This window comes from Dermacentor andersoni, chromosome 3 (genome assembly GCF_023375885.2).
Source record: "Dermacentor andersoni chromosome 3, qqDerAnde1_hic_scaffold, whole genome shotgun sequence".
In the NCBI taxonomy this organism is placed as follows: Eukaryota; Metazoa; Arthropoda; class Arachnida; order Ixodida; family Ixodidae; genus Dermacentor; species Dermacentor andersoni.
Genome location: NC_092816.1, coordinates 23,746,717 through 23,762,957, shown reverse-complemented (window position 1 = coordinate 23,762,957; position 16,241 = coordinate 23,746,717). Strand labels below are relative to the sequence as shown.

The window sequence follows — 16,241 nt, the reverse complement described above, 5'->3', positions numbered from 1 at the left end:
AAGGCCTGCCACATGGCCCCTCTCCTTTATCCGCTCTCGTTCCTTGCAGATAGGCCCCACCCCAATCGCTTGCAACTAGGCCGTGACTGCGCGAGCTCTCGTCTTTTGTGATGCATTTTAGTGCAGCGCTCACAAATCGACGAAGGACGAAGCAGGTCTCTCTCGTCTCGGCCCGTCACTCGCAGAGCAAGCGGCCGGTTTCGGCCAGTCGCCCGGCACTGCCAAACGCGCGCGTACCCCTTCGAAGAAATCTGAAAAGGAACAACTTACTTGCGTTCGATGTATCCGTAGTGTTGCGCACTAGCGGTGCGCAAATATTCGAGACTTCGAATGCGAATGGAATAGCCCTTGCTACTGGATTGTCGAATATTTGTTTCTGTTCGAATATAAAGAAACATTTGTTGGGACCCACAATGACAGTCAGACGCAAGCGGTGACTGCGCCGAATGATTCTGCTGCAGGCGAAGCGCGGTTCCTTGCGCCTAGAGACGCCAGTCGCCGACCAAACGCGTGGACTTTGTGCCTGCAGTGTGCTAACTGCTATGCTGTTGCAGCGAGCGCTAGCGGCGCGCGCTGGTCGTAAAAACTTCAGCCGGCTTGTTTGGTTGTCATTAGGCACCATTCGGCGGTTATCTGTGGCACCTTCCAATAATTGCGCCATATCTTGTCACATAAGAGTACGAGACGTAATGTTACATCGAAATATGATCACGCTTCCCGATATCATTTTTTTTTCACACTTGATGTGCTATACTTTGGTCGCGGGTTCACGCAGTCACTTAGCTTTCGTATATGTAATATATGAAACGGAGTATAATGTTCCGAACCCCTCAATCACTGAACCCCTCAATCGTCCTTCGGCGGGTGGTAGCCGTTACGGTGATCTCTGACGTTTTGGTATATCTCAACAGGTATCTAAACTATCTCTGATGTCCAGGAGCACCGCGAGAAAGGTATACGAGACGTCGCATTTCGCCAGCTTTCCGCACCCTGTAGTTCTGCCAGGACTTGGTACCTGCATGTGGGAGCCTGCTTCCCCAACCGGACCCTGAGCATACCCTTGAGGTCAGTGCCACAACACAGTAACGGCAGACATCCAACTAGCATTCCTTAAAATGCATATTTCGTTGTGATCAGAACCACCCATTTGTCAGGGCAAGGTGTGCATAAAACTGGCACAGCTGGCCATGAATCGTGTCGAGCAGCAGACTCACGCGCGGAGTGTGCATATTTGCGTGCAGCGCTTGCCGTGACCCGACAGTATACTTCGCCATAGGAACGAGAAGCCCACCTTAAATCCCTATGTATACTGCACCTTCTCACGTATTTTCGTGGTTGCAGGCGCTATACTACAGGATTCTTTCAAGCAAAAACCTACCACAGGCTTCTCGTGCGTCAGGACGCTTAGAGCTGTAAGTGGGAACATTTTAATTTGGTAAGTTCTCGAAACACCGGACCTGAACTCGACATGGTCATGACAGAGCAAAATTTACTGACGTGGTGTAGTAATGAGACTAGGCATGATGGCGCTGGTCCTAAAAAGGAACGCTGCACGGTTTCTTCTGGCTGCGTTTGAGTGTGTTTACATCGGCGATCGCACAAGCGGAGCGAGCCAATGTGCCATGGCATCATGACGCACCTCCTGGTCACCGAAACTGTCTCGTGGAAACAAGTATTACAGTAGAGGCTTGCCGGTATTTATAGGGTTTATAGGATTCGAACCTCCGCTTAACGCTACAAAAGGTCGCGGCCAAAGTGTCGTGTCCGTACTCCTTTAAGAGTATCTTCGTGCTTCCGGAGACAGTGCCGCTTCCGACGTAGCAGTCGGTCGGTGGCCGTCCGGACCGTGGACGGCTCGTGACACCGGCGCTTCCTATTCCTTTTTCTGCCCCCGGGGACCCTGCCACACTGGTTGCGGACGAGCCGCACCGTCCGTCCGCCCGTGCCAGCGTGGCGCGTGTCCGTCCTCCTCGCCGTCCTGCGGGCCGCGGTCGTTGTCCACCGTGAGCGCGCCGCGGGTCATTGTCTGCCCGCCGCCTTGCCCGCGCGCTGCCTGCCTGTCTGGCCGGACTGGGCCGGACCGCGCTGCTGCTGCTGCATCACTGGCGTTGGCGCTCCGCAGAGCGTTGCCCCCTCGCCGCTGACGAGCAGCCGACGTCGTCTTCCATTGTGCGGCAGCTCGTCCGTCGTCGCGCGCTTTTCGGCCCTCCTCGCGTGCGATTTCGGGACCGTGCGAGAACGTCTCTCGCCTGCCCGCGCTGCTCAGCATCGCGGGGGCCATAGCGATCCGTGCCCCCCCCCCCCCCCCCCCATCCCGAGGTTGGAAGACGAGGAGGAGAGACGGAGGCGTGACATTGTCTCACTTTGCCTCTCTCCCTCTCGCCTCTTGCTTTCTTTGCAGTGGCGGTGCTTTGCCGCCAGGAATGCGTTTTGCGGCGGTGTGGACGGCGACGCCGACGTCGGCGCGACCAGCTGCCACGCCCCCTTTCCATCTGCCTGTTTGCTTGTTTTGTTGCCTCTCCCGGAGGCGGGGTGTTGCATGTGGTTGCGTGAATTGTCTCTGTTGTCCGGCGGACCATATAGCCGTCGGGCTGAGACGGGAGGCTTTAGCCGGCCGGGATTGGTTAGTTTAGCGATAGTAGTAGATAGTTTGGCGGAGGAAGCCGGAAGGGACGAGGCGGTCTCGAAGCGCCCCGGTGGTCCTTGCGATACGAAGATTGCAGTCCCGTCCGAAAGCTGTCATTTATTTTCGCCATCTGACAAACGCCACGCTCGAGGAGTCGTGCCGTCGGGGAAGAATGTCCACGAAAAGATAACTGGTCTTTAGCCTGTCCTCGAGTTTAATGCCAAGCCTGTCGTCTCAAGTCTCTCGTTTGCGTGAAGTGCTCGGCCTGATTGCCCCAGCAATCTTTGTACCTTGTGTTTCGTCTGCACGCTGCTTTTGTATCTTTCGGAGTCGGTTATCTTTCGCGATAAAATATTGCAGCGTATCAGTTGCCGCACGGCTGTAGTGGCCGGCACACTCAAACGCCCTATTGCAAGTCCACTAAACTCTCAGCTGAGCTACATTTTGAGGCTCCCAGAACGATGTTTAGGATTCCATTGCATTAGCTCATTGGTCCACTAGAGGCCTTTAAAAAAATGCATAATGTGGTTTGCTATTTCAGTCTGTGCGCGCTTAAGATAATAACAGCATTCATTAGCGGTGGCAGCCAATTCTAGATTCTTCGGGGCTACCAGGACCTTGTCTTTAGCGTGCAAGGTGGCTGACATGGGCTAGTTATTTATCTATACTAAACGTGAACAGCGCAAAAGCAAGCCGGAGACGAGACGGAGCGAGCGCTGACTTCGCTTTGTTTAGCGTGTAGTCCTGGTCGTTCTGTAGGATATTACTTGCATGAGGCCGTTGCCGGCTTGACTAACTTTTGCTTGAGACACTACGCAGAGCTCGCTCGCTAAGAGGTTGGACGAATTGACGACTAAATGTAACGGGAACGTGGTCCATTTGGAACGCGCCCTTTCTGAAGTTTGTGCCCTACCGACATGTGACAATTCAAGGGGACAAAAATTTTAAAAAAAGGGGGGGGGGCGGTGAGGCGGGCCTAGTTGATGAACGTGTCGTGTCCCATCTCGGTGCGAGTCTTCAGGCAGCAGCAGTAGTACAACACCAGCTCCACGAAGAATCCCAGCCATGCGCAGCCCTGGGACACGAGCATCATGTAGAAAATGGCCGCGAAGTCCTTGAAGGTTAGCGGCTGGTAGTCGTGCAAGTGGTCCGGATGAAAGCGTGTCCAGCACGGTCCAGGATCCGGAACGAGGTCCTCGTGCCAGTACAGGTTCAGGCCGGTGTCCATTATCCAGCGGACTCGACGGAAGATTTCATCCTGCATGGCAGTGGAAGGCCGCTGTCAAATCTTTTTTGGCAAACGCTGATGCGAGTGTCGGTCTTAAAGCTAGCTCTCGCTGGTAAGGCTATCCGAATAGTTTGCGATGAAAATGCTTAAAGAGGGAAGCCATAATCTGACCCTTACAGTGTCTCCCGGCTCGTGGCATTCAAGTGAACGAACCACGTAAGGAGGCAGTGACTAACCCCAAAGGTAACACTTTAATTTGGCCCTACAACGTGTAATAACGGCTTCAAATAAGGTCCCTTTTTTATTCGTATGGGCCATTAGGAACCGAAATTCGCTACCGGACTCTGTTGTCAGAGCAGAGAAGCACATATTTACAAGCTAGAAGGCCTATCGTGTTTCCTGACGCTGTCTGTGTTCTCGCGTAGAGTTTGGCTTAGTTTCTCTTGTAATTTTTGTTTCCCCTTAAGTTCTTGAAGGATGTATTCTCATGCATGTCTACTTAGCGCATTGATTGCTGTGCAAAGTTCAGTAATGCTTTGCCACCAGTGCACTTGTCTTGTGTAGGCAATCCACTCCTGTAACGTAGTGCTTTAGAGCATGCATAACAATTATGAATAAATCAAAGTAAACGGAAAGTAAACGGACCGGTACAAGGTTGAATTGTTTTTTTTTTTTTCGATTTGACTGCGGTGAAGCATCTCTATTCTGTCAGCAGATGCTATATATAAGCACTTTCGTCCATGCAGCGGGTGCGCAACTTCCATTTTTTGTTTCTGCAGCTACTCTGTCAAAAGAAAGTAAAAAAGAGCGTTGAGCTCAGTTAGTGAAAGACAGCCCGCAGTTTGTATATGCGCAGTTTTGAAGACACAGTATGCGTAAAAGGAAGTGTAGGAATGCACCCGCCTTTACATGTCCGAGCATCGTACGCGTATAGTCTCAATCGAGGCGGGCGGGAGCAGCCGTGCGCCGACGCTCTGTATGAAGGCTGGCGTGCGCTGTCATATTTATGTATCGCCGCGCTCGAAACAGCTGCTGCTTGTCTTGCCGGGGCACCCGTGACGTGGAAATAGTGAAATTGAACCTCTGACAGATCTCGCGCGGCGGTGCAGCCCGGAATTTGCACTCGTGACATAGGTGCTATGTGATATATAGGCGCTCACTTCTCTCAGAGTATCTGTTCTCTTTTGTGTCCGTAACGCAGGAGGCCTGAAGCGATCGAAACGGCCATCCAGATGTAGAAGAGCAGCAGGAAAATCAACGCCGATCAATGCGTGAACGGAGTCTCTTGTTGCGAGATGTTGTGAGACCTGGAAGCAACTGCCCACAGCGGCACGATCTGCTTACACAAGTCCCATCGCGTTGTTGTCGAGTCTGCCCCACACGTTGCGACCCGGCTAAAGTTTGACAGCGGCGGAAGATTGAGCGAGATTGGAACGGCTCGTCATATTAGCTGCAGCTTCGTCGCGGGTCGCGTATATGAAAGCTTGCGGGCCATAGATTGGCACAAGTGGTGCCCAAAGCAGCGAGAGCCTCGGAGACCTATGTACTTTCAGCGCGTTAAACGTCCCTGGACACGATCCCGCGCGGTGTTGACACGATCCGGCGTACCGTGGAATGACGATTTAGGCTTCCTTTGGACGGCGGCCCTCATGCCCACCATGGTGGCTCAGTGGCTAAGGCGCTAAATCATAAGGCGTGTACACGCGCACGTATACATCCACATACACACAAGCACACATACCGACACGCACACATGCGTACCTACACATTATATATATATAAATTTCAAATTCATTAGTACCAGAGAAAAATATTTGTAGTGCCGCGAACCCGTGATATCAGGAGGCGAGCGTCACCGTCGACATACTCTCTCCACTTGCCCTATCTAGCCTCCGCAAGCGAAATTTCTTCCCAACGTTCTCCCATAGCGGCGCCGGAGGATGGTTGACGAATACGTTATGCGCCTCGCTTTTTCCCTCTCGCAGCTTTTTTTGCTGAGTGGCGCACTTCCGCAGTGACCGTCTCGCGCGCGAGCTGTTGCGTTTCTCTTGTTTCGCACAGCGGAAGATTTTGCGCGCTCAGCACGAGAACATTAGCTGTATAAGTCCGTGCCACAGTTACGAGCACCGAGGCAGACGCGAGAGGATGAAAGAGCGTGATCACAGCGCCGTAACACGGTAGAAAAATAGTTTTGTGCTCTGCGCGCAAGCGTGCGAACAAGCAGACAAAACGGGAGTACACCTCTCGCTACGGTACGGAGCAAAACACCGAGACATTCGGTTTGAATGTTCTGTTATTTCTCTAAACTTTAATTGGTCTACGGAAGCAGCATATTGAACTAATAACTGATGTTGCCTCAAATAATTTTTAGTCACGTGTCACTGAGTGACGTCACAGCACTGCCATGTAACGCACTTGGACGGATACGTCGACTGTCTGGCTGGGAGTGCGGCGCCGGCAAGGAAAAGGGGCCGAACGGCGTTTGGTTTTAAATCTAAGCTCTTTCGGCGGTGTATAGGGATATAATACTCAGCAGACAGGATCGTCAGCGCACATTGTATGCACTGCGCTTGTCAGCTTAAAATGGCCAGACCTGGCGAGGAGCCCTTTAAGGAAGGGATCCAATCAAACCTGCGACCTTGGGTTGAGGCGCGTTACAACAAACCCGTGTGGTTGATATTATTCCGAGCATGACCCCTCCACTTCGGCGCCTCTACGGGAACAGGTCTGTGTAGCATGTGAACCTAAAACGACGTAGATTGTTTCACACTAGGTAGATTGCCGCAAATTTGGAGGATCGTGTGAGCGCTTCAGTGAACACTAATTGTGGCGCGCTTTGTTGCGGCGACGAATATCGGTCGTTAAGCTTGCTTGCGGCGTCAGGAGTTGCGCGCCATACTGCTAAGCATCTTGTCATTTTTTCTGATTGCAGTGGCTTTTGGCGCCAGCTAATGCCATCTTCGCACGGATTTAACGATCCAGGTCTTTCCTTCTTTCTTTCTTTTCTTTTTTTTCTGTGGCAGCGTTGCAACATCTGCCTCGTGAGAATCGCGTTGTGGATTGCCTGGCATATATTCCCAATGGTTGTCGCTGATTGCCGTCTCTGGGAATCGGGTTGTATGCGATGCGCATGCTGTGTTCCGAGGCAGACTCGCACAAGGCAGCGTGGACGCCCTTCCCCTGATAATGGCGCCAAAGCAAGAGAACACTGCAGTCCGTGTTCCGTAAGACAATGGAAATTGCGCCGGGAGGCTTTCGCCTCGCTTTCTCTCTCCCTCTGAGAGAGAGCGGGCCATACTTATGCAAAATATGACGCGCATTGTATGCCGCGCGCTTTCGTAATTAGCGCCTCCCGCGGCGCTTTCCCAGCCGCGCGCGCGCCCATAAGCTAGAATCTGGGTGGATTATGATTGTTGCCTATAAGCGCGAGTGTCTGCAGCCATGGCTGTTCCGCGCCAGCGCCGTTTCTCTTCTTCGTGACGGACCCCCTCGCCCCTTTATCGCACTCTGTCCCGGCACATAGCGACCGTGCAGCTCTGTAGTTAGACGCGTCCTCGAGGTTTCCTTTCGCGTCGCTCCGGCGCACGGTCCGTCGAGATGGCCATCTCTCGTGCGATTCACGGCCGCGCACTCCCTCGTCTCAGTGAGAGGGGATCCCGGAATCTAGATTCCCCCATTTCTTTTTTTTACCCGCAGTACTACGGACAACAGGATATGAAGGCAGATAAAGCATAGGGGAAGATAATGATGTTAGATTAAAATATAGATGCACTAGAGGGGAGTGACTGTCTACGAAAAGATAACTTCCCACCTGTGGCACTTAAGTCCTCTTTTCATTAACGTGTTTCTTTTCCTTTCTATATTTCTGATTACTGTATTTCCGAATCCCGACCACGCGACCGAGTTAATTCTTATCGACATAAGAATTTCCTTTATGCTTTCCTCTGCCTTCGTTGCCTATTAATTCGTATGCTATAGCGAGATCGCATCTGGATGAGTGGCATCTATAGCTGCCATTGATTTCGTTGCAGAGCTATGTCATGGGCAGAGAAAAACTCTCGGAATTGTCTCCTGGAATTTTGGTCAACGGTCGTGTCTGGTGGTGATTGTGCTGCGTTTATTAAGCTTTCAGAACTTGAACTGCCAATCCTATCGCCTTGCCAAATGGTTTGGGCGCTGTTTAGGCAGTCTTGATCACCGCATGGCAGTTCTGCTGTACGGAACACGAAGCCGTGCGTTCCAATTCAGGTTGCGTCCGCTGCTGCGTTGCGCTCTGTGCTGAATGCTGAAATAAGCGTGCTGCAATTTCAGTGCGCTTTTAAGACGAAAATTGTGCCTGCATGCGCTCTTACGTCGTTTCGACATCCCACTCTCCGGCTTTCGGTATAAGAATCAATTTAGTAGTTGTCATGTGTTGCCTACACTAATTCATACCTGCCAACTCCCGAATTTTTCCTGACGTGTACGAATTTGATTTCATTCTACGATTTTACAAATGTTTCCCCAAGTTTTACTAGAAATAGCTTCTGCTCATGAAAAAGGTTTAGCGGTGTAGAACAGTGGAGAGATGCAGACTGCAAGAAGTGATACGTGCGCACAAAGAAACAAATTGTGATAATACCTGTGCCGCCCTTATGGCCTCGGATACAGGGTGGCACGTGCTGCCCGATCTCGAAGGTAATGTTCCCACCAAGTTTATTCAGACATGTTCCCGAGTGTGGCAAAATTAACATCAATATTTCTGAAAAAAAAAAAAAGTTATGAAAATGCAGTGCGCTTCTTTGCAGTCTTTAATGTTCCGAGCTTCCAGCTACATAAAGTGCGTATGTATCTCACGAAAGGTACTTGCTCCCAACAAACATTTAGAAAATGCTTACTATACAACCCCTCCCCCTCCCTCTCTCCTATCGTGGCCGCAGCACTTTTTACGAATTTTAGCGTTCACTATAGTTGCCGGGTGTGCTAACGTCCCTTTTAACGCGTGACTTGCGAATCTCAAGGATGGCAGTCCCGATGCCCTCCCGTATGCGCACAATTAATTAGCGTGCTGTACCATGCCCGCATATATACCTGCAGCTTCCGGTCCAAATCCTTCCGGACGTAGAAGACCATCTTGATTTGCAGTATCCGCTGTCGGCCCAGGTGAAAGAGCCCCTCGCCCTTGAGCTCGATGTCGTAGCAGTGCTGCGACACCCTCGCGAGCAGCGATATTCTCTCCATGAGGATGGCCGCCTCCTTCTTGAGCACCATGAGCAGGTACGGGGGCGTGAACAGCTCCTCTCCGCGCACCTCTTCCTCGGCTTGCTGGCCCTCGCTGAACTCCTTCATGGTGGCCAGCACCTTCTCGAACGCGTAGCCCTCCGCTTCCTGCGCGTGCATTGCGTGAGCGCGTTACGATTGCATGTCAAGCGCACGTTGACGGTTACTTTGCGCTGCGTGTCACACTGGAAAGAAGTGACTGCGAGAACATATATGGCTCACTGTACCCAGCTGTTTGGCTGCGCATTGCAAGCATCGCAAATATGCGGTCCAGAAAGGCGATGCTGGTGATTGAGAAAGTGCTTGTGATAACATGAATGCAATACGTGCAAGGAATGTGTGCAGCGTCATGGCCGTATGTACACGGATGGCGCGCACTCATGAGCAAGGCAGTGTACATACGAACCATATAGCTGTGGCGAAAAATCATTTCTTAGCAAATTGTTAGTAGCACTCTGAAAGTGACAAGTGCACTTAAGTTTTCTCATAGCGAAGTGTAAGATGAATTTGCATGGGCACGTAGTTTTTCGACGCTTCCTTGTTTAAGTTTTCGGATCCGGTGGTCCCCATATTTCCATGCCGGGATGTACTTGCCACTTTCTGCACATGCCAGGGCGAAATCTGACGCTAACTTCTGCCCGTACCGCCATTGCAGTGCTTGATATCCAGAACTGGAATCGCTGGTTGTAATAATTTTGCCCAAGCTTGCCCTGAAGGCTAGACTTAAAAGTTAACAGGTATCTGTGTGGGAAGGGGGGACGGGGATGACAATTATGAGGCTGATTTAGTTTGTAAATTCCATCATCGTACTCATTTTGTGCCTGCAAACATGCCTCACAAAGTTTAAAGCTTGAAAAGCAAGCACCTATGGAACTGCGCTATCCAGATTGTGATTTAGATTAGTGACATGAAATGTTTAGTGTTGATATCCTGTACTGAAATTCCATGATGGAATGAGCTTCGAGCGTAAGCTACCCAATTGTTCTAAAGACACATTGTGCATAAAGTGGGCAACATGTGAACCGTAGAAGCAACAGAAGTCACCCTATGCATTCTCAAGAGCACGCCAAATTGTACAAGTCATTGCTATGCCCCTCGGGCGGCTGTAGTGAATGCAGTGCCACATTTCCCTCTATAATGGTCTCGGCAAGAAACTATTAGGGTGCCAGCGACCGGCGGAAGTGCCGTTGTGTTACCTCGATGATCTTGAGAAATCCGGCGGCTTCGAAGACCATGGGCCGGACCTTTGGGCTGAGGGCCAGCTGCTCGATGGTGTCCAGGCGGTCGGTCTCCTCCTTCAGCATGAGCGCAGACTCCATGTAGCCGACGAAGGTGTTCATGAGGATGACTAGCATCAGGAACCAGCTGCCGAAGAGGAACCGCTGCGAGTGGCTCGCGAAGTTGAACGTCGAGCTCTCCAGGAACATGGAGGCGATGTACACCCAGAAGATGCGCGCCAGCCGCTGTCGCTGCTGGCGGACGGTCAGCCGCATGTCCGGAATCTGCGCGCATCGTCCCACGAAGTAAGTGTCGCATCGTACACTCCGCATTTCGTTGTGTAATGCTTACTGCTCTTTCAAGGTCAGGCTCTGTGCCCTGTAGTTATGGTAGGGGCCGTGTGTCGAGTAGGAAATGTAGGTAATTGTGCATTTGAAGCTGTTCTACTGTCCTTGTGGTGGTTCGTTCGACGGAGCAATATTCCGTGTTTCCGCGCTTAGTTACTTCAAGACAGAAGAGGGAACAAGCCTTTTAAAGGACCGCCCCGGACACTACGAGCGTGTTTGTAATCGTTCATATACCGTTACATGTACATCGCCTTTTTAACTCTTAGCATGAACTCTCTGGAGGCATGCTTCTACAGGCCAACTAAATCTACTAAAGCATAGTTTGGTTTCTCTGCTAAATCTGTGGATATTTTAGCGTTTTCAGTGCTTCAGAGCTTTAGTTTGAGCACTGTGCTTAGCGTCTACGTCTTCGCATTATCAGGAAAGAGCTACAAAAATCCCGACCACATGACCCAGAAGCATTTTCCGTCAAGTGCTGGGCCCTGCAGACTGGAAAGGGAATACGTCTAAGAAATCCATGCCCTCTTTTTCACCTGAGCACGGTGAACCTGTCATCGGCCTGTCGTCTGCTTGCGAAAATGGTGTCCTAGCAAGGAGCGGTCTGTATCCACAGCCGCAGAAATTCGTCGCGCGACGGAGATTGCGGAGGCCGCGTCGTACGTACCAGTATCTCGGCCGCAGCGGCGACGCTGGCGGCCACCACGAGGAAACAGAGCAGCACCATCCACACCTGAAGGTCGAAGGCGCGGACGTATCCGTACACGTTCGACTTGTGCTCCTTCTCGACGCCGCTGAGTATGACCATGTCCTCGTCGGTGTAGGCCGGGGACGGGTTGGCCACGGTCGCCTCCTTCTCGGTCAGCACGAACGGTCCCAGTGCCAGGTCCGCCTCCTGCGCGTCGGTGCTAATGCTGCTGACCGGGTTCGTCTCACTGTGGCGAAACTTCCCGCAAGGCAAACCGACCCGCCTCTCACAATGGTCCTGTGGTCGTGGCTTTCTGCCACAGGGAACGAAGTTGTGGAAGTTCGGCTCCCGGCTTTGTAATCAGATATCTGATGGTGTCTGAATGCAAAAGCTATCCAGTTGTACTACGGAAGTATTCTTTTCTTCGAGTGTATTCATGTCGGGTCACCCGTTGCAGCGATTGGACGTTACTGGCGATAACGAAGGTGACCCAGTGATTGAGTGCGATTCAGTGCAATGAAAAGTACTGTTATACTACAGTCCCTGTGTTTAAGTACTCGTTAGTGATACTCCGTATTCGCACGTTGAAGAGCACGTTGAAGTTTTCCGAACGCAGCAAGGCAGTAGATCTCCGTGCACATGCCTAATCTTTGCGAATACTATTTGTGACGCAGTATGTTGCAAATAGTCAATATGCAGTCACAAAGTTGTTCGAAGCCATAAGGACAAACCCAAGCATCATTCCCATGCCAGTCCTTGCCACCCTACCCTTGCTAGCGAAACTGCCATGCTTGCTGCACGTCTCTTAGAACTAACGCCAGAGCTTCTTTTTTTTTTTTTTTTTTTGGGGGGGGGGTACGAAACTATGCTGACTAGCATCTGTACGGGTTGCAGTCCTGGAGGTTGCTAAATTCCAGCATATTGTCGAATTCGCCATCTTGCCAGCTCTTATTGGACCAGAGAGGGCTGCTGTGCGGCTCCTAATTAACGCAAAATGGCGCCTTTGTAGAATTTGACAATATGGAATAATTCGATGTCCATAACATCCCGTATTGCAGAACGGGCGTGACGTGCTTGAATTAAGTTCGAGGCGCTTACTCCTCTCTGTAGTTGACCCATCATGCCCGTCCAGGAGCCGTCCGGTTTCAGCTCACCCCATTCATTGTCCGGGGGCTGGACCAGTTGATACCTGCGCGCAAAGTCGAAATGGCTTGGTTGATGACACCTTCGTCATCGTCGTTCGATATGCCGACGACACGTCATTATCAAATGTTGTTGCCTGTAATGACACCGATTTACTTTCATCTCTGTCCCACTTAGTTCCCTGCTCTTTTATTGCTGTTGTCGAAGCTGAGTACTAGGTATGTGTAAAAAATGGCGCTCATGTCACCGGATCTTATATATATATTTCACTTACGGTAAGCCAAGAGCTTGGGTGGTGTCGCCGCTGTCTGTTGTGTCGCGGTTATAGAAGCTGCGCTGCGAGATTGAACGGTGGCTGTAATACTAGGAGTTTGTTCCATTTGTATACTCGCACGTTAGCACACTTTTGATCGCTGCTTTATAGCAGAGTAATTCTTTGAAGTAAATTCGAGCTTCATATCGCACAGGAATCAAACATCTCAAACTTAAAAAGCCACTGCAAGAGGAACGGAATTCGGAAGTATGATCCCGTAACACTGCATATGTAAGTACGCGAGCGGGTGTTCATTTTTTTAAGTCGCATATTTGCAGTTAGTGTGAATTCAGAGCTTCGTCCAGCCTGCTTCGTATAATCGGGTAAGATCAGAAAGGCAAAACGTCGTGGAATTTATTTCAACAACACCGAAATACACTGATGAAACTTCTAATCAGAGTCGGTTTCTGTCTCAACAATAGGGTCGCTTTGTTCTCCGGTCACCGAAACGCTCCGTTACGGGACTGCAAGCGAGGAGCGAGCGAATCGCGCCGTGATCACTGTCGCGGCCGCTGTCTGTGGCCGGGACCGTCGCATGCAGCCTCGCGCTCGCGGGGAATGAACTCGAGAACGCGTGCGCGGCTCTCTGCGACGCCACGCGTTGCGGTCGCCGTCGTTGTACAGCATAAGCTGTGCGCACACTGCGAATAACGGCACGCGTTGCGGGAGTCTCGTTGCGTCACGGCGAACTACGCCGCCGCTGCTGCTGCGTAGGGCGGGCGGGAATGCTGCACGCCGCATGCCTCTTTCCCTGCGCTAATGCGGTGTCTGTGTCGAGTTTGCGCTGGCTTCGCTACCTCTGCCATGCCGGTGCGTGTGTGTGTGAGAGAGAGCGCGGGCGGGCGCGCACGTGCGGCTCACTTGATGCCCATGGACTCCATGATGTAGGCGATCATCGAGCCGGTGATGCCCTTGATCTGGGAGCTGCCTCCCGCTTTGTCGTCCATGAACACGTAGGGGTACCACTGCGCAACATGCAGGAATGGGGCGTGTTGCAATATGTTTTTCGCCCGATGTCGATGGCTAGAACTGTCAAGCACTTGCGTTGTCAAATCAAGCATGAATGTTCGAAAACAATAGCCCTTCCCCCACTTTTTGCTACATATTTCTTCACCGCGGCGCCCCGTGTCGAATGAATAGCGGCAGTTTACGAGACATACCTGTTTTTTTCTTTCTCTCGAGGCGCTTTTATTCCTTGCCTGCATTCCGACGCCACGCCAACCATAGTATTCCCACTGCATATATTGGCATATATTTCTACGCTTTCACCTTCAATCTTTCATTATTTCCTCTTCTCCTGCTTCTGTTATCTCTCTCGTCCCTCCCGGCACGCTGCTGTTCAGGTGCCCGCCTCAAGGTTAGTCACGATGCGGTCAATGGCCTCTCCGTTCTTCCTATACCTTTCTCTTCCAACTCCCCGCAATATATACCTGTGTCATTCCGTCTAGCTTGAATGGATGCTAAGCAACGGGCACACTGTCAGTTCAGCCCAAATGCGTTGCTCGCAAAATCGCGCCGTACTCACGCCGACGTTGCTCAGCCTGAGCGTCATGTTCCTGTGCGAGGAAGACATCCTGCAGGCGTCGTCGTGTTCCGGCGGTCGCTCGACAGTTTGTGACGCTGGCGAGACCGGCCCTTCGCAACCGCTGGTGCCGATACACTGCTGAATACTGTACGCACAAAACGTTTCGTTCGACATCAAGCCTCTGTGTTCTTGTTGCTGTTTCGCTCAGTCGACGCACTGTTTCGTGCTTCCACGAACTCCCGTGCATGGACCGAGCATGCGTGAGCGTTGTTGGTTGCCTTCGCGTGTTCAGTGTAGGCGTTTCTAAAGTCTTCAGAGTTGTCTTACGTTTCTTTTGTTTCTTACTTTTTTTTAAAATCTCGCAGCGAGCAAGCACGGTTTCCTCTTTTTATTGCGTTCTGCTGTTTGACTCAGGCTTCGATGTCGGCGGCTGCACGATCACATATGGGCGGTCGGCGAACACAACGTGGAGTATAAAGGATGTCGTTTGGAGCGAGCCTGCATGGCCCTCTTTGTGGCGGGCTGTGTGTTTTGTGTCTCCCATTCTTGTTATTAGGTGAGCCGGAGACGTATATACTTAGCATTCCGCGCTGCGTGTTCGACTTGGCCTGCTTGTTCGCCTGTGATCGTTCTTGTATTTTTTTGCTCCCTGTGCGCAAGAGAACACCGAGCTCGTCGCTGCCCGCCGTATAGTATTTAGACCCCTCACAGGGTAGGCAGTCTTCGAAACCGCGGGAGTCTTCTGTTTGCTCCGCGTCTCGCAACGACCGCCAGTCTTCGCAGGTCAAGCTACGCGTTCTAGTTCTCGCGATGATTGGTGTCTTTCCTCTCGGTACGGTAAGAGGTCCGCGTGTCAGGAACGCACTGCAGCGCGCGTGCGCAGACATTTTATGCGTGGTACTTCTTGCAGTCAAGCTGTAAGTTACTTGTCCCTCGTGGATTTCGAGCACCTATAGGGGGCCTGACCTCGGTGCTCTAATAATAAAAATAGTATAACTATTTCCATCAGCGCATACATATTGACAGAAGCAGGAGTAAAAGCGTGAAAACGCTTCGCGATGTTCCCGTCCCCTGTACCATGAGGCAGCGGGAGGGAGGGACGACGGGCGACACATTGCACGCACAAAAGAACAATGGAACATGTAAACTTGACCAATAAGCAGTTTGAATTCCAGACCATTACTGTGGCGCCGCACATTGGTCGCTGGCGCGAAAACCTAATCGCGTGCTATGGTGCAGTTTTTGAAGCGCACTAGTCGGTGACCGCTTATACTCCTGCTATGCGGCATCCTCCTGTGTACATGGCTTTAGTTCATAATTATTTTGTGGGAATATCGTAAGAGCACTTGTTTTGACCATTAAAAACTGTTTTAATTTCGAATAGTGACTGCACATTGCATATAACGGTAATAACGGTAATATGAAATACGCCAGGATCAATTCGTACGCATAGATGTGATAAGCGTGAACCACCAGCATTAGAGCGCCACACTGCAGGTATTCATAGCCAGAGTTAGCTTGACTCTGGTTTCGCTGCTTCACACATCGAGGACGCAAGAAGAAAGCGGTACAGTCGGAGCTTTTGAAGCTGAGAACAGTTCTGCGAGATCATGAACTCTTGTGCCGTGGTGTTCGCGGAATTAAGGCAATTTCATGTGTGAAATTTGCATAGCTTTAGCACGCTTTTTCTTCGCGGTGTAAAAGGCTTTCAGACGCACATGTGCCAAATGCGACGGACCCGTCTAGGAACGCAAGGAAGAAGGTTGAGGGTAACATGGTTTAGAGCCGTATTCGCTTTGTGGTGACGCGAGTCAGTGACACTGTCGTCCGTTTTATTTCGATAACAATTGCGGACATTCGAAGCGCATTTCTGCTGTCGCCGTCGCCTTGAGGTTCC

General features: G+C 51.3%; 2 protein-coding genes across 2 annotated transcripts in view; one reads left to right on the top strand and one right to left on the bottom strand.

Moving 5' to 3' along the window:
* LOC126518892 (uncharacterized) overlaps nucleotides 1-16,241 on the top strand; it is a 97,535-nt gene that overhangs the window by 9,283 nt on the left and 72,011 nt on the right. The window lies entirely within an intron of this gene.
* Nucleotides 3,586-14,371, bottom strand: LOC140216267 (glutamate receptor ionotropic, kainate glr-3-like). The gene is made up of 7 exons (XM_072286659.1): nucleotides 14,345-14,371; nucleotides 13,681-13,784; nucleotides 12,462-12,588; nucleotides 11,343-11,570; nucleotides 10,310-10,615; nucleotides 8,925-9,221; nucleotides 3,586-3,884 (listed from the first exon to the last, which is right to left on the bottom strand). The coding sequence occupies exons 1-7, from the start codon at nucleotides 14,369-14,371 to the stop codon at nucleotides 3,603-3,605; spliced, it is 1,371 nt and encodes a 456-aa protein (XP_072142760.1). The 3' UTR covers nucleotides 3,586-3,602.